Genomic DNA, 19,168 nt, shown 5'->3' on the forward strand with positions numbered 1-19,168 from the left:
GAATTTTTGTTTTGGTACTGGGGATTGAACCCAGGCTCATTCTACCTCTGAGCTACACTCCGAGCCCTATTTTAGTTTTATTTAGAAACAGGGTCTTGCTAAGTTGTTGAGAGTCTCACTACTTGCTGAGGCTGTCCTTGAACCTGTGATCCTCCTATCTTAGCCTCGAAAGTACTGAGATTCTAGGCGTGTGCCACCGTGCCCAGCTGGAATTAGAATATTTGAATGTTAAAATTCAGACAGCTTCACCTACAAATTCCCCACATATTCTACTATACTTACATCTTTGGTGGTCCAGTTAAATGCTATTTAAACATTTTTCAAATGCATAAATGTACTTATTTTATGTAGGGCTATAGAGCAGAGATGGATAATCCAGAGATGTTTGATCTTATGCCACCTCTCCTGAGAACTAAAAAGGATGTTCTCTTTGGAAATATGGCAGAAATATATGAATTCCATAACAAGTATGTAGTTGCTGAATTGAATTATTTTTCATGATATTTATAAGAGGGCACTTGACCAGTTATTTATATTTCACACAAATCCTTTTTTCTCTGAAAATTTTACAGCATTTTCATGAGCAGCCTGGAAAATTGCTCTGATGCTCCAGAAAAAGTGGGACCTTGTTTCCTGGAAAGGGTTAGTCTCATTTTTTAAATTATATAAATATTGGACTCTGAAATAGTAACTTATTTTATAAGACTATATTTGGAAAAAGATCATTTGAAATCTCTTTATGCTTTTGTAGAAGAGACATCAATTTCAGTAAGTACTTCCTGATAAAACAAGTTTTGTTGCAGAAACTGATGCAGTGGGGTACCAGAACATGTATTGGACATTCTTTGGCATCAGATGCATTGATGGGTTAGATCCTAGAAATCATGTTCCTATGAATCTAGAAACTACTCTGGCTATAAAGACCCGAGAGTAAGGATCATCTGAGAAAAACTACTCCTGGTTAATTTTTAGCTAAAAAGATGCCTTGGTATTCCTTTCTAATATTTGTAAATCTTAAAATCAAATGTAGCAGAATTTTCAGCCACCAAGGCTGAACTTCACATGGCAGAAAGTTATCTGTTCTTTGTATTTAACAAAATCTTTCAGGCAAGTTCATTATTCTATGACCCAAGAATGTGCTTAGGAAACTCTATTTCCTAGGTAATGGTTGTTCTCACCTCCATTTCCGTGCTCTCAGGATAGTTTCTTTTTCTTCTCTTCTCTTCTCTTCTCTTTTCTTTTCTTTTCTTTTCTTTTCTTTTCTTTTCTTTTCTTTTCTTTTCTTTTCTTTTCTTTTCTTTTCTACTTTTCTTATAAGAACCCAGAGGCATTCTACCTCCAAGCTACACCCCACATGCCCAGCCCTATTGTTTATTCTTTATTTGGAAACAGGATGTCATTGAGTTGCAAAGGGTCTCACTACATAGTTGAGGCTGTCCTTAAACTGCAATCCTCCTCTCTCAGCCTCCCAAATGCTGGAATTACAAGCTTGGTGTGCCATCACGCCCAGCTTCTCTCAGAATGGTTTCTTCTACCCTCTTCTCCTTATCTAGTAGTAGTAGTAGTAGTAGTAGTAGTAGTAGTAGTAGTAGTAGTTGTTCCTCCTCCTCCTCCTCCTCCTCCTCCTCCACCTCCTCCTCCTCCTCCTCCTCTTCCTCCTCCTCCTCCTCCTCCTCCTCCTCCTCCTCCTCTTCCTCCTCCTCCTCCTCCTCCTCCTCCTCCTCCTCCTCCTCCTCCTCCTCCTCCTCCTCCTCCTCCTCTTCTTCTTCTTCTTCTTCTTCTTCTTCTTCTTCTTCTTCTTCTTTCATTTTTTTTTGAATTTGTGGTACTGGGAATGGAACCCAGAGGCATTCTACCTCTGAGCTATACCCCCAACCCTATTTTTTATTCTCTATTTTGAAACAGGGCCTCACTGAGTTGTGGAGTTGTGAAGGGCCTCGCTGAGTAGCTGAAGCTGTCCTCGAACTGAGATCCTTCTGACTTAGCCTCCTGAATGCAGGGATTACAAGTGTGAGCCACCATACCTAGCTAGTTCTTCTTGAAAGATCAGTTTTACACTGCTTTTGGACACAATTTGATAGATGTAATTGTTGCAAACTTTAAAACAGGTATTTTTTTTATCAGAAAGTCTTTTATAAAGAAGGAAAAGAATATGCTAAAGAACTCTGTATCCTTACTATTAAAAAAAACATGTTCTAACTTTAAGCACATTTGAACCATGGACAGATTGTTCCTCAAGTTCCTCAAGGAATAGCAGAGGAAGACCCTTTGGATTTCTCTATGTAAAGTCTGTGCTACTCATCAGAGATTTTATATTAACCATTTTGTCATATGTCTACATGGTTTCCCTTGATAACTAGACGAAAACGTCTTTGAGACAGGGTCCATACTCTATATATTTGTATCTCTCATAAGGTTAACAGAGTTTTTTTTTTGTGTGTGTGTGTATGCGTATACGTGTGTACATGCATAGTACTAGGGATTAAAATCATGTGCATTCTACTTATGAGCTACATTCTCCTATTTTCAATTTTGTTTTGAAACAGGGTCTTGCTAGGTTGCTGAGGGTCTCACTAAATTGCTAAGGCTGACCTCAGAGAGATCTTCTTGTCTCCGCCTCCCACCTACTGGGATGACAAGCATACACCACCATACCCAGCTAGGTTAGCAGTGTTCTTGGTAACTAGTAGTATTTTAATAAATACTTTTTTCGTGTGGTACTGGGGATTAAACCCAGGGGCATTTTAACTCTGAGCTATATCCCCAGCTATATTTTTTATTCTTTATTTTGAAATAGGGTTTTACTAAGTTGTGGAGGGTCTCACTAAGTAGCTAAGGCTGGACACAAACCTGCTTTCCTTCTGTATCTGTCTCCTAAGTACTGGGATTACTCATGTGTACCAATACTCTTTGATGACATACTTTGTATGTGCCAGGTATTGTGATAAGCTGTGTGAATACCAAGTGAAAGACCATTTTTGTAGAGAAATTGAGAAAAACAATTACTTCCCAGGAGCCCCACCTCTGAGCACTGCTACTTTGGGGTCATTCCACTTACAAACCAAAACAGGCCGGCATCTTACATAGACTTGGAGGTATGACCCATTATACGAATGTTAAAGAACAAGTAGGAGACAGAGCCCCGTAGATGAGGATTAGGAAAAGATGATTCCAGGGAGAGAACATTGCATCCCAGATGCCTAGGTAGCTGTGTTGCAATAATGATATCCCCATGATAAACTAAGGATCACAGGCCCAAACTTGGAAGTAAGTTATAAGTACATTTGTTAGGAAACCGAGAAACTAATGTCATGGAAGATACATTTTTTGATACCCAAATGGCTTATGGTCAGGGTTGTTTTTATAATTCAGAGAAGGCTTTTTCCCCTCTCAAGCATTTCAAGTGGGTTTTCTGAAATTACTTGAATAATTATGTGTACTGCCACCAGGTCCAATCGACATGTAATTCCTGAAATATTAAGAATGCTCCTTTATTTTTATATTCCCCACAAAGCTTGGCTACATTCATTCTTGCTCAATCACTCTTACATATTTATTTATTTTTATTGGTTCATTGTAGTCATTCTTGATAACAACTTTTATGTATTTGTAAATTGGTAATGTGTTTGAATTTGTTCTTTATCACAGAAGGATGATTTTCAGATATATGCAAAATACTGTCAGAATAAGCCCAGATCAGAGTTGATTTGGAGAAAGTATTCAGAATGTGCCTTTTTTCAGGTATAGTAATTATTTACATATTGAATTTTTTATGGAAAATATTGGGATATTTCTTATTTACCAATTCAATTTTCTTTCTGTTTTGAGTAAATTATATATGTATATAAGTTAATATTCTCTCTAAAACACTATCTTTCTTTCCCACAAGCAACCATTTTCATTGCTTTTAAGTTCCTTCTTTTGCTATTTACCTCCATATCTCCAAATAATATATTTATCTCTCTCCTCCTCACCATAGGAGACAAGGACTCAGCTCTTCACGTTCTGTTGCCCCATGACCACATACACATGTGGTTCTATTTCCTTTCAAAATTCAACTAGTTATATTTCAATTTGGGTTAGGTTGATATACTATATTTACTTACTAAGACTATGGTAATTTCTTTGCTTAGATGAATCTCTAGTAACATGTGGATGTTTTACCTTCCCTTTTGTTTTTCTTGCAATAGTCTTTTTTTGCTCATTTAATTTTTTAGATACTTGTCCTGATTGCTACTCCAACATCTTTGAGTTTTAGGAGGTATAAATATAATTTATTCTCACTGTATTTGTAGTCACTGATTTGCTCTAAATTTTATCTTCTCAAAGACATGTTTTTTGACAAGTTCCAATTGACTCATGTGGCCTGCTGCACAACTTTCATCTCAAGATCTTGGTGAATAACATTTTGGGGATACCCTTTACTTGTCTGTTGAATAGACTCTTCTGATTCTGGGTGCCATTTTTCATCATTCTTGTTTTAATTTCTTGTTTCCTGGAACACATCCTCTAGTAGTTTATTAAGAAAATGTGTAGGGTAGATAAAAGTTTCTAAAAGCTTATAGAATTTGTAAACATCTTCATTCTATCCTAACACTGATTGTTAACATGGGTAGATAAAGAATTAAAATTAATAATTATTCTTACTGGGTGTGGTGGTGCACACTTGTAATCCCAGTGCTTGGGAGGCTGAGACAGGAGGATCATGCAGGTTCGAAGCCAGCCTCAGCTACTTAGTGAGGCTCTCAGCAGCTTAGTGAGACCCTGTTTCAAAATAGAATGTAAAATAGGTCTGGGGGTGTAGACCAGAGGTAGAAAGCCCCTGGATTCCATTCCCAGTACCACAAAAAATTAATAATTATCCTAAGAAATTAGAATATATTGTTTATATTTTTTGGTACTGATTATTAAACCCAGGGGTATTCTACCTCTGAGCTACACCTCCAGCCCCACTTTAGCTTTTATTTTGAAATAGGATCTCACTAGGTTGTGAAGTATCTTGTTTTTGTGTGTGTGTGTGTGTGTGTGTGTGTGTGTGTGTGTGTGTGTGTTACTAAGAATATAATCCAGGGGCATTCTGCCTGCAAGCTACACCCCAGCCCTATTTTTTATTCTTTATTTTGAAACAGGGTCTCACTGAGTTGCAGAGGACCTCACCAAGTAGCAGAGGCTGTCCGTGAACCATGATCCTCCTATCTCAGCCTCACACATGCTAGGATTACAAGTGTGTATCACCATGTCCATCTGGGTTATACAGTATCTTATTAGGTTACTAAGGCTATTCTCAAACCTATAATCCTCCTATCTCAGTCGTCCAAGTATTGGGATTATAGGTTTGTATCACCATACCAGGCTGCTCCATTGTATTGTAAACTTCCAGCATATATTTCAGATTTCTGATGCCCGATTGATTTTTTTCCATTGCAGGAAGCCTAAATTTTATCCTCTGAAAACTTGTCAGAATTTATTTTAAACTCATGGTTTGACTGGGCTTGGTGGCGCACACTTGTAATCCCAGCATTCGGGAGGCTGAGACCTGGAGGATCGCGGTTCGCGGACAGCCTCAGCTACTTAGTGAGGCCTCTGCAACTCAGTGAGACCTGGTTTCAAAATAAAGAATAAAAAATAAGTTAGGGGCGCAGCTCAGAGGTCAAATGCCCCTGAGTTCCATCCCCAGACCCCCCCAAAAAAAAACAAAAAACAAAAAAATAAACTCATGATTTGAATATTGACACTATTTTTATTCATTATGTTGGTCTTGGGGGATTACTTTGAATTTGGAATTCTAAGTCTAAATTAACTGATTTTTTCTTTGATTACTTCCACCCAATATTACCCATTTTCCTGTTATCATATAGATACGGGATATTTCAAACTAGTCCTTTATCTTTGTTTAACTTTGTATTGGTGCATTATAGTCATACATCTTAATGGAGTACAAGATGGTGGAAGCATACATGCCCATATCACCCAATTAGCCCTTACCCAATTCCCGCTTCATTTCCTCCCCCTCCCTCCTTCTCATGTTTGACTTTGATATGTTTGTTAATGTACATCATGGACTTTAGAGATTTCGTTCTTCCCCCTCCTATACCCTCAGGTCGCCCTATTTTCTCATCTGTTGTATATATTTATTGGAAATTTGTATTTCTTCTTTTGTATAGTGTGTATTAATTTGCTCATTTTTAATTGGGTTATATGCTTTTCAGTGTAAAGTCTTTTAAGTTCTCTGTATATTCTAGATATTACTCCTCTATCAGGGATAACTGGCAAAGATCTTCTCCCATTCTGTAGACTTTCTCTTTAGACTCTTGATTGTTTCTTTTGATGAGCACAAACTTATTTTTAATTTAATGTCATCTCATTTATTAATTATTGTTTTAACTTCCTAAGCTTTGGGGGTCTTGTCGAAGAAGTTACTATCTGTGCCTATATGTTGGAGTGTTGAACTGATGACTTTCTCTAGTAGCTTCAAAGTCTCTGGTCTAAATTTATGGTCTTAGCTGGGTTTGGTGATGTACGCTTATAATCCTAGGACTTGGGAGGTTGAGAGAGGAGGATCCCCATTCAAGGCTAGCCTCAGCTACTTAGTGAGGCCATCTGCAATTTAGTGAGAACTTGTTTCAAAATAAATGACACAAAAAAGTGTAGCTCTTAGGTAGAGTGCCCCTGGGTTTCATCCCCAGTACCACAAAATTAAATAAATAAATAAATAAATTTCAGGTCTTTGATCCATCTTAAGTTAAATCATGTGCATAGTGAGAGGTAAAGGATTTAGGTCTATTTTTCTATAACTGGATAACCAGTTTTCCCAACACCATTTATTGAAAAGGCTGTCTTTTCTCTAATGTATGTGCCTGGAACCTTTGTTGAAAATCAGTTGACTATTATTATATGGATTTATTTATGTATCTTCTATTCTGTTCTGTTGGTTTCTATGTCTGTTTTTTTGCCAATACCATGCTGTTTTTATTACTATATCTCTATAGTATTATGTGAAGTCAGGAACCATGCTGTTTTTATTACTGTATCTCTGTAGTATAATTGAAGTCAGGAATTGTGATGTCTCCTGTATGGTTCTTATTGCTGAAAATTACTTTGACCATGCTGGGTATTTTGTTTATTCATATGAAATTTATGATATATTTTTCTAATTCTGTTAAGAATGATATTGGTATTTTGATAGGGATATCATTGAATCTGTATATAGTTTTTGATAGAATGGCCATTTTGATAATATTTATTTTGCTTTTCCAAGATCAAGGGAGATCTTTCCATCTTCTAAGATCTTCTTCAATTTCTTTCTTTAATAATTCATAATTTTATTATAAAGGTCTTTTGCTCCCTTAATTAGGTTTATTCTTAGGCATTTTATTGGTTTTAAAGTTATTATGAATGAAATTGCTTCCTGGATTTCTTTCTCAGTGGATTCATGGTTGGCATATACTGATATTTTTAGGTTGATTTTGTATCCTGCTATTTTGCTACATTTGTTAATCAACTCTTTTAGTGTTTTGGCTGAGTTTCTAGGGTCTTCTAAATATAGGATCATGTTAACTGCAAATAGAGTTAATTTTAATTCTACTTTTCTTATTTTAATTTCTTTCATTTTTTTTCCTTGTCTTATTTCTCTGGCAAGATCTTGAGTATTATATTGAAAAGGAGTGTTGATAGTGTGTATTCTTGTCTTGTTCCTGATTTTAAAGTGAAATTCTGCATTTTTCCCTATTTAATATGATGGGTTTATTGTATATTGCCTTAATGATGTTGAGGTACATTCCTTCTACTCTGATTTTCTGCAGTGTTTTTTTTTTTTAACATGAATGGATGCTGGATTTTTTTCAAATGCTTTTTCAGCATTTGTTGAGATGTGATCAATGTGATTTTTTAAAAATGTGGTGATTAACATGTATTCATTAGCATAGGTTGAACCAGCCTTGCATTCCTGGGATGAAACCAACTTGATCATGGTGTAAAATTTTATTGATGTGGTTGTATATGCACATGATGTGTACTTTGTTTTAGAATATTTGTATCTGTGTTAATCAGTGACTAGTATTTTTAGAATATTTGTGTCTATGTTCATCAGTGATATTGGTCTGAAATTTCTTTTTTAAATTTTTATTGGTGCATTATATTCATACATCATATTGGGGTAAAAATACTTGTGTGGACATACATGTACACATCACCGATTTAACCCCTACTCAGTTCCCACCCAATTCCCTTCCCATCCCTTTTTCCCTTGCTTGGCTTAGTGGTTGACTTCGATATGTTTAAGTACATTGTGTGTTTTAGAGAATTTCCTTCTTACCCCCTCCCATCCCCTCATTTAGGTTGTCTTGTTTGTTCCTCTATAGGATCTCCTTTTTCATCTAGAGTTCCTCCTGTGACCCATTTCTCCTTAGCTTTCATTTTCTTGAGGTATATTTATTTGGTTTTGGTATTAAGGTGATTCTAGCCTCATAGAAGGAATTTGGAAGAATTCCATCTATTTTGATTTCACAGAATAACTTATGACATATTGGGTTTAGTTATTCTGTAAAGGTTTTGTAGAATTCAGCTGGAAATCCATCTGGACCTGGGCTTTTCTTTGATGGAAGGCTGTTTATTGACATTTCTACTTCTTTGCTTGTTATTGGTCAGTTTAGATTTTCTATATCTTCTTGGTTCAATTTATGTAGATTGTATGTGTCTAGAAATTGGTCAATTTCTTCCATGTTTTCCATTTTACTTGAATATATAATTTTAAAATAGTTTTTGATGATTCTCTAGATTTCCCCACTGTCTGTGGTAATGTCTCCTTTTTCATTTCTGATTTTAAGAATTTGGTTTGAGTCTTTCTTTTGGTTAGGTTGGGTAGAAGTTTGTCAATCTTGTTTTTTTAAAGAACCAGCTTTTTGTTTTGTTGATACTTTGTATTTTTTGTTCTCTAATTCATTGATGTATGCTCTTATCTTAATTGTATCCTGCCTTCTACTGTCTTTGGGATTAGATTTTTCTTGTTTTTTTCTGTCCTTGAGGTATGTCATTAGGTTGTTTATTTGGTGACTTTCTGTTTTTCTTACATGGATACTCAGTACTCTAAATTTTCCTCTTAAGACTGCCTTCAAAGTATTCCATAGAGTTGGGCGTGGTGGCGCATGCTTGTAATCCCAATGCTTGGGAGGCTGGGACAGAAGGATCGCACAGGTTCGAAGCCAGCCTCAGCTACTTAGTGAGGCTCTCAGCAACTTAGTGAGACCCTGCTTCCAAATAAAATATAAAAAGCGGGTCTGGGAATATAGCCTGGATGTAGAAAGCCCCTGCTTTCCACCTCCAGTACCACCAACAAAAAAAAACAAAACAAAACAAAACAAAACAAAAAAACAAAAACAGTGTCCCATTGATTTTGGTACATCATTTCTCTATTTTAATTTAATTCTAGGAAACTTAATTTCTTCCCTCATGTCTTCTCTGATAGAATCCTCATTCAGGACTCTATCATTCGTTCTCCATGTATTTATGTAATTTATTTTGGTCTTCCTGTTGTTGATATCTACCTTCATTCCATTGTGATCTGAGAAGATGCAGGAAATTATAGTACATTTTTTAAATTTGCTGGTACTGCATTTTGGCCCAGGATGTGGTCTGTTTTGGGGAAGGTTTCATTAGTAGCTGAAAAGAATATGTATTCACTTGTTAATTCACATATTCTATATATATATCTATTAGGTTTATTTGGTTTATAGTAGTCTTTAGGTCTGAACATTCTTCATACATCTTTTGCTTGGAAGATCGATTTAATGGTGTGAGTGATGTGTTGAAATCTCCCAGTAATATTGTATTTGGGTCTTTTGGAGACCTAATGTCCCGAAGAGTTTGTTTTACAAAATTGGGTGCACCTCACATTTGGGGAATAAATGTTTACTATCATTATATTTTCTTGTTGGATTGTTCTTTTTATTAAGAAGTGACTCACTTTGACTCTTATGATGCTTTTTTATTGAATAAGAGTGTTGCTAGCTGGGCGTGGTGGCCCACACTTGTAATCCCAGCATTTGGGAGGCTGAGACCTGAGGATCGCAGTTCGCAGATAGCCTCAGCTACTTAGTGAGACCCTCTGCAACTTAGTGAGACCCTGTTTCAAAATAAAGAACAAAAAAATAGGGCAGTGGTAGTAGCTTGGAGGTAGAATGCCCCTGGGTTCCATCCCCAAACTCACTCACTCTCTCTCTCTCTCTCTCTCTCTCTCTCTCTCTCTCTCTCACACACACACACACACACACACACACAGTGTTGCTTCCTCTGTTTGATTTTGGTCTCCATTTGCATGGTATATCTTTTTCCATCCTCTTTCTTTTAGCATATGGATATCTATGTAAGGTGAGTTTCTGGCAAGCAGCATGTAGTTGGATTATTTGTTTTGATCCACATTGCCAGTCTATATCTTTTCATCAGGGAGTTAAGACCTTTGGCATTCAGTGTTATTTTTGAGATAAGATTTTTGTTTCTTTTCATTTTAAGTTCTGTTTTCTGTTTGATGTAGTGTTATTTCTCTTTCTCCTTTTGATCTCCAGATAGAATTTGGCTCTTCTCTAGTTCTGGAATGTGCTTCTTTTTTATGCTTTATTTCTTTAAATATTTTCTCTATGTTATTTCTCCATTAATTTTGAATAATATCTTTGCTAGATATAGCATTCTAAATTGGAAGATTTTTTTTTCTCCAGAGTTTGGAGCACATCATACCAGCCCTTCTTGGCATTTTATGACTTGAGTTGAGAAGTCTAGTGTGCTTTTTATTGTTTTGCCCCTGGATGTCACCTGTTCTCTTGTTCTAGCTGTTTTGAATATACTTTTCTTGGCCTCTGTCTTAGTCATTTTGAATATTATGGTGTGGAAAAGTCTATCTTTTATCTCATTTTGATGGTGTTCTGAATGTCTCCTGTACTTGAATGTCCAAGTCTTTTTCTATAAAGTTTCTAAATTCTCTCCAATTATTTCTCTGAAGAGGATTCTAATAGTCTTGGTTTGTGCTTTTAGACTTTCTTTAATGCCTATTACCCACAAATTAGGACGTTTCATATACTTACATATTTTTTGGATGTTCAGGTTTGGTTCTACTGTCTTCTCCATATTGTTGACTGTGTTTTTAGGTCTGAATGAATTGTGTTTCAAGAGAGATGCTCTGTTTTTTATGTGGTCTAGCCTGCCAGCAGTGGTTTCTATTGTTGTGTTTTATTCATTTATTGACTCCTTCATTTATTTCAAAGCCTGTTCTTGGTTCTTCTTTAGAGGCTCAATATCTCTATTGATATAATTTATATAATGATATCTATCATTTCCTTTGCACTTTCTTTGTGGGCTTTCATCATAATGAAGATCAAAAATTGTAATTCTCCTTGTAGCATTTCCTGAATATCAGTATCAGTGATCTCCCTTTTTGACTTGTAGAAGTTTATTGTTTCTTTGTTGTTTTTCATTCTCATATTTTAAGAGTTCTCAAGTTTGCATTGATGTTGTCTTGGTATCTTTTTTTTCTTTGTGTGTCAGTCAAGTGTCTATTTGTTATCCCTTTATAATAAGGCCCATGTTGGGGATATATATTTGCCTCTACCAATCTGTCTCATATAATTAAACTTTTGAGTTTGTCCCCAAAAGCCTCTTCAACTAGATATAATTCTAAGTGCAGGCAAACAGACATCTCTGATTGGCTATAGGCTGCTATGCCCTTCAGGCACAAACACCATAGGGCCAGAGACTATGATTTTCTGTTCAGAGTCTTCAATCTACTGCTTGCAATTTAATACCCCCCTCCTGTCCCAAACCCACTGCTGTTCTGCTGATCATGAGCCCCTTGAAACTGCAGAGTGTTGACCTCTGCTTTCTGTGGCCAGTGCGCTTAAGCTCAGCAGGGCCAGCAGTTGCTGTTCCTAAGTTGTAGCCTAGCTCACTGAGTTTTGATGGTCCATGGGACTCTGATCCTGATCTGCTGGTTGTGATCACTGGTATGCATGCCTGCCAGGCACAAACTCTGCTCCCAGAGACTGTTTTGAGTTCCCAGCCTATAACTGATCACATGAGCCATGCTTGCCCCTATCCTCCCTGCTTTCAGGGTCCAAGCTCTGGCAGAGAGAAATTGTACAGTTTTAAGCCTGGGGCTGAGGTGCCTCAGTTATTTAGCCCAGGGACATCACTGTTGTCTTGGGCAGCTATAATCATGTTATCCCTTTTTCTTTTCTGGCATTGGTGCCTGTAGCACCCAAACATGGGCAGGTGCGAGTTTATAGCTTTCCAAGCCTGCAATTCAGTGGGCTGAGTCATTTCACCCCATAGACACCATGACTGACTGAATACCCTGGAAGGGTGCGATGAACTGCAACTTTAGGTTCCTCCTACATGAATGTTCCTAGGGACTGTCTGCTAATTCACATTCTCCTGTGCCTAACTATAGCCCTACCTCCACTTCTACAGGGGTGATTTGCAAATACACAAACCCAGTGACTTTATTCTTTTCCACATAAGTCTCTGTGGCCACACAGGGCAGTCTCCCACTGAGACGGCTTATTAACTTATGGTCTTGAGTGCTGCTTGGCTCTCTATGGGCAGCTACAGCTGCAGGGTCTATGTAGGCCATCTGGGTAGTCAGATCTTTGTTGGCAATGGAGAGAAAAGTTGACTGTTTTTGATGATGGTCTGTAGTTGCTGGCTTCACAAGAATCTGCTTCTTCTCTGGATGCCTTTGGGAACATCAGGTGCCAGTATGGCTTGGCCACAATGGCACTACTGCTGCTCTCTGCTTTTCAGGTGAGATGAAGGGAGCTCTTTACAGACCTCTCCTCTCTCTTCTGCCTCCAATTCTGCCATGTTTTGACCTCCTTTTTGTTGTTGTTGTTGTTGTTGTTGTTGTTGAGTTTTGCCTGGATTTTCTTCCCTTGTCAAGAGCCAATTCTCTTGCTGGTTACTTCCAAGTTTCACAGTACCTGAAACTTGCTGGTCTCCCTCCAAGCCACCATCTTTCTTGTTATTTTTAATTTATAAAGACCACAGTTCTATTCTCTCTTGGTTCCATTTATTTATCTATTTATTTATTCATTTACATATTTATTTTTATGCTACTGGGAATGGGATTCATGGGCATTCTTCCTATCGGCTATACCCCCAGTCCTATTATATTTTATCATTTTAATTTAATTTACTTTTTTGTGGTCCTGTGGGTGGAACCCAGGAGCTTTTCTCCTTTCGGGCTATACTCCCAGACCTACTTTTATATTTTATTTGTAAACAGGGTCTTGCTAAGTTGCTGAGAGCCTCACTCAGTAGCTGAGGCTGGCTTTGAACCTGTGTGATCCTCCTGTCTTAGTCTCCCAAGCGCTGGGAATACAAACGTACATCACCAGTCCCAGCTCTTATTTTTTATTTTGAAACAAATTTGTAATAAGTTGTGGAGGGCCTTCCTTAGTTGCTGATCCTGGCTGTGAACCTGTGATCCTCATGGCTCAGTCTCCCAAGTTCTAGGATTATAAGCATGTGTTACCATGCCTGGATCTCTATTCCTTTTAATATAATCCTATTTTATTCCCTAAATTTAGTATTTTCATTTATTGGTATGAAGATAATAGATACTACTTTAAAAATGATTTTTCTCCCTGCCTAGGTCCTGTTGTCTTCAAATTGCTTTTCTTTTTTCCTTTTCTTCTCTTTGTGCCTGCCACTTACCTTAAATGCTTTCCTCAAATGTCTGATAATTGTCTGTTCACCTGTTTTGAGAGTAAGCACTAAAAAACTCATTTGAAATATCCCATATCCCATGTTTGTGTGTGTGTGTGTGTGTGTGTGTGTGTGTGTGTGTGTTTTATCATAATCCTTATTGTTGGGCAAATTGTTTCAGTTTTATTGGTAGAAATTCCTCAATATCATTATGTACCTTTTATTGAGCTGTTTAGATTTCTCAGACTGCTACCTAATGTATAAGGATCTGTTAATCAGTGTTGTTGTAGCCATTTGGGGGAAAATGTTGTGTCTAACTTGGTAAATACATACTGAATTACTCTCCTTGATTTCACTGTAGTATTCTGTTCTTGACTGAACCTTGTATCCTTTATTCCAGAGGGTTATTCTTCCTAAATAAACATCTGTTCTTCTGCCAGGGGAGGGAAAGGCAGCTACCTAATTGTGCATAGTAAAATGGTTATCTGAGAGATGTTTGTTTGTTTATTTACTTATATATTTTGGTGATATTGGGGGTTGAACCCAGGGAGGTTCTACCACAGAGCCATATCCCAGCCTTTAATAAAAAAAAATGAAATAGTGTCTTGCTGTTATTGTATACTGACCTCAAACCTGTGATCATCCTGTCTCACCCTCCCAAGTACTGGGATAGCAGGTATGTGCCATGTTGCCCACCTGAGATTTTTATTTTTACATTTATTTTAGATTTTCATGTCCATTTAAATATATTGGTAACGGTTTTTCTGAAACTATTTTTATGTTACCAGTGATTGAACTCAGGGGCATTCTATGTTTGAGCTATACCCCCAACCACATTTTTATCTTTATTTTGAAACAGGGTCTCAATAAAATGCAGAGGGCCTCGCTACATAGCTGAGGCTGGCCGTGAACATTCAATCCTCCTGTCTTCACCTCCCAAGCACTGAGATTATGAGCATGCACCATCACACCTGGCTCATAATGTAATTAAAATAGTATAACAATCTCCTTACAGTTCATTGGTTTTAATATATTTACAAGGTTGTAAACCATTGCCACAATAAATTTAAATGCATTTTTACTATGAGGAAAAAACACTTGGAGGCTAAGACAGGATAATCACAGGTTCAAAGCTCACCTCAGCAATTTACTAAGACCTTGTTTCAAAATTAAAAAAAGAGCTGGGATTATAGCTCAGAGGTAGAATGCCTCTGAGTTTCTCTAGTAACAAAAGAAAAAAGAAAAAATACCTTGAACCTTTTAGCATTAACTTGAAATCTTTTCCTCTCAATCCCTGTAGCCCTAGGCAAACCCTAATCTGCTTTCTGTCTTCATAGATTTGCTTATTCTGGACATTTCAAATAAATGGTATCACGTTTGGCTTCTTTCATTTAGCATGTTTGCAAGGTTCATCTACCTTGCAGTATGTATGTTATTCATTCTTTTTATTGGTGGAATTATATTTCATTGAATGGATGTTTTGCATTTAATTTATCTGATAATCAGTTGGTGGATATCTGGGTTGTTCTCTACTTTGTTGGTGTGTGGTACTATGGATTGAAACCAGGGGTATTCTACCTCTGGACTACACCTGAGCTACACTCCAGCCCTATTTTTATTTTTTAGTTTGAAGCAAGTTCTTACTAGGGTGTTGAGAGTCTTACTTCATTGCTGAGGCTGGCCTCAAACTTGTGATTTTCCTGTTTCACCCTCCCAAATATTGGGCTAGCAATTATGCACCACCATGCCAAGCTGTTTTCTACATTTTGATTAGTAGTTCTGCTATGGAGTGTGTGTGTGTGTGTGTGTGTGTGTGTGTGTGTGTGTGTGTGTGTGTGTGTGTTTGAACCCAGGGGCATTCTACCTCGGAGCTATACAATTTTTTTATTCTTTATTTTTGAAACAGGTTCTCACTAAGTTGCAGAGGGCCGCACTAAGTAACTAAGGCTGGCCAAAAACCCAGATCCTCCGTCCTCAGCCTCCCAAGTACTAGGATTACAAGTGTGTGTCACCATGTCCAGCTGCTATAAAAATTTTTGTACAAGTTTTTGTGTAAACATGTGTTTTTATTTCTCTTGGGTCTATACCTGGGAGTAAAATTGCTAGGTTCAACATTGTGTGTGTGTGTGTGTGTGTGTGTGTGTGTGTGTGTGTGTGTGTGTGAAAGAGAGATATATAGAGAGAATTAATCTCAGGTGTGCTCTGCCACTGAGATATACTCTGAGATATATCCCATATCTTTTATCTTGATATTCACTTTTCTCATGCATGCTCAATTGTTTAGTTTTCAGTTTCCATATTTGCTAGTATTTTCTACTTTTGCATCGTTTTGGTTTTGCTTGTAAAAAATATTTTTTGTCATTTTAGATGAGTCATGTATGTATCACTCTACCATCTTTAACCATGAATTAATGATTCTTATTTGCATTAGATTTTATGTTGAGTTTTATTAAGATTTAATCAGTAGAGGGTCTTGGAGCTTATTCAGATATATCCTCCCTCAGATTATTTGTGTTTTGTATTTTCAATATGCATATTTCTTCCTAACCAGCTCCATCTTGCCCTAATTAACAGCCCTATGCTGTTCCCAGTACCCAGTGTTGTGATTCTTTATATTTTTAGTGGCCATGAGCCATTTACTTGATAAAATATATCACCAGTTGATGAGGGCTATATTTTTCTTGTGATCTTAAAAAAAATCATTCTCATACCCAGTCTGATTTATATTTAGCACAACCTATTTCTTTCAAGACTTTGCCCGTGGAGCTCTTTTGTTATAAATATATTTAAGAACTTTTTATTCGTGCTAATCTACTGCCATTCCTTCCTTTCTCAACTTCTAAGCATTCTAAATCAATATGAATTTATATATGAAAATTTTTTAGTCTTCGAAATGTTAAAATTTCTCCCTCCGAAATCCTTGAACTATTATTTACTGTAGTTTCTCAGATATAGTGTCTTAAATTTTCTGTACCTTATGTAACAGTGTTTTTTATGATGAATGTTCTTTGAGATATAGGATACATTCATTTATTGGGTCTAATCAAAGGACACTGGCATTTTTGTAGGTATATGTGTTATTTTAATTTGTTGATGATAATTGTTCTTTAATGACAGGAATGTCAAAGAAAATTAAAACACAGACTTGGTCTGGATTCCTATTTACTCAAGCCAGTACAACGAATCACGAAGTATCAGTTACTATTAAAGGTAATTCCATGAAACTTTTTTTCTTTATTTACTTTTTTGGTCAGATATGGCAAAGCCATTATAAGGAAGTCTCTGACTAGGAAGCACTAGAAATAGCACTAGAAATAATTCAGTGAATGGGAAGTCTGGAGTTAGTAGTAGGATTAGTATAGTGTGCTCCTTTCATGCTGTGGCTGTGCAAATGCCAAGCATATATACCAGAAAATATTAGCTATTAATTCTCTGTACTAGGCACATTGATTTGTGCATAATGTTTTACTAAAGTACTTTAGCTACTGTTAAGAAGATTTAAACAAATATTTCTTATAGTTATGATTTTTTTTGGTGGTTCTGGTGGTGGAACCCAGAGGCTTTCTACCTCTGGGCTATACTCCCAAACCTTTTTTTTAATATATTTTATTTGGAAACAGGGTCTCACTAAGTTGCTGAAAGCCTCACTAAGTAGCTGAGGCTGGTTTCGAACCCACGCTATGATTTTTTTTATTGGCCTTCTCAGTGAAAAATGCAAATGCCACCTCCCCAGTGTAACATGAAAGGATTAAGAAAATAATGTTAAGTAAAACAGAGCTTGTTTTTAAATGTATTTTCATAATATTCTATGCTCATGGATAAACCAACTTATTGTATGTAGTATCAGGATAAAAAACCCACATGTATAATTGCTTTAAAAACTAATCCCTGATGTGACTTAATAGATACTGTTTTTCAGTTCCAAAAGCATAAAACACCCTTTATTTTATCCTTTTCAGTCACTATTCTACTTTCCCAATTTTAATATTGTTATTAAATATAAGGTTAATGTGACAAAGAGCAGATAATAGAAATTACTCCAAAAAGGTGATACTACTTTTGGATTTTGGATTTCTGCTTGAAAGCCTGTTAGCCAAAAATTTATTCATTTTCTCCAGCTGTTTTAATATGTGTCTAATATTAAGCTTATTTTCTGACTTCTATTTATAGGAGCTATTAAAATATAGCAAAGACTGTGAAGGATTTACTCAATTAAAGGAGGCAGTTGACACAATGCTGGATTTACTAAAGTCAGTTAATGACTCTATGCATCAGATTGCAATAAATGGCTATATTGTAAGTACATTTTAATAATTTTTGAAATTCTAGTGGGTAATCATGTCACTATCCCTTTCTTATACCTCTGGTATCAATTGAAAAATAACATATAAAAGGCAGATAAATGGAGACAAAATAATTACCATTATTATTGATGATGCTAAATGGAGATCTGGCTTCAGATCAGCAGCAAAATGGATTCTGTGAAATTCTCCTTGTCCTCAAGAGCCTTCCCCCAAGTTCAGATCTAAGGAGGACTTGCTTGGAAGAATGTTTAGGTCAAAAAGGGAGACGTATTATTCCCGAATTGCTGCTTTCCCTAGTCTAGGATAGATAGGGAAGAAAATAATCACATCTTTGGAACTTGCAGCCTTTTAATAGATTAACTCCACCCAGTGGGGAAACTTGGGCTGGTATATGTCATAAAATGATGGGGACTGAGGAGAGATGGGGAGAGTCCTAGCTGAAATATCTCTACATGGAGATGATATGTGGCCAAGGAAAATAAAGTTTTTTTTTTATCTTCCACCCCCACAGTAATTTTGTAGAGATGTGATGCATAACACTTTATAATGTAAAAAGTTATAATAAATGCATTTTACAAAATGCACAAATGATGCTTTAGGCTTTAAGCCTTTAGTAAGTCAAGCTGAACACTGAAATGCTGATTTTGGAGATCTGAATGTAGCTTTGCCTTCTCCTAACGGGTTTTGATTTTCCATTATAGGGAAACTTAAATGACCTTGGCAAGATGATAATGCAAGGTGGATTCAGCGTGTGGATAGGACACAAGAAAGGTGCTACAAAAATGAAGGATTTTGCTAGATTCAAACCAATGCAGCGGCACCTTTTCTTATATGAAAAAGCTGTTGTTTTTTGCAAAAGACGTGTTGAAACTGGAGAAGGATCTGATAGATACCCGTCATATAGTTTTAAGCACTGTTTAAAAGTAAGACAATTTGAATTTCATAATGTAATATATATTTCATAATGTGATTTATTTCATTATATATTTTATTTTTCTACATTTATAGTTCAAATGGGTGGGTTTTATTCTTGCATACTCTTTTGTATAAAAGAAATCTTAAGTAGAAGTGCTATATGGAAAATAAGCAAAGCAGAACTTCTATACTCAAAATGTGAGTGAGGGAGTGTAGAGATTTGATTTCTTCTTCAGTTCTCTTCCTCACTGCAGTCCTAG

At 36.5% G+C, this 19,168-nt stretch overlaps 1 protein-coding gene across 2 annotated transcripts in view; it reads left to right on the plus strand.

Annotated features, from left to right (window-relative positions):
- MCF2 (MCF.2 cell line derived transforming sequence) overlaps nucleotides 1–19,168 on the plus strand; it is a gene marked incomplete at both ends in the record, with an annotated part of 76,683 nt that overhangs the window by 44,518 nt on the left and 12,997 nt on the right. For both annotated transcript variants that reach the window (XM_080719071.1, XM_080719072.1), the window contains 6 exons: nucleotides 352–467; nucleotides 573–642; nucleotides 3,649–3,741; nucleotides 16,807–16,899; nucleotides 17,860–17,985; nucleotides 18,695–18,916. In XM_080719071.1, the coding sequence (XP_080575197.1) occupies nucleotides 352–467; nucleotides 573–642; nucleotides 3,649–3,741; nucleotides 16,807–16,899; nucleotides 17,860–17,985; nucleotides 18,695–18,916 (720 nt within the window). The remainder of the gene's footprint in view (nucleotides 1–351; nucleotides 468–572; nucleotides 643–3,648; nucleotides 3,742–16,806; nucleotides 16,900–17,859; nucleotides 17,986–18,694; nucleotides 18,917–19,168) is intronic.

This window comes from Muscardinus avellanarius (genome assembly GCF_963383645.1).
Source record: "Muscardinus avellanarius genome assembly, chromosome: X".
Lineage (NCBI taxonomy): Eukaryota > Metazoa > Chordata > Mammalia > Rodentia > Gliridae > Muscardinus > Muscardinus avellanarius.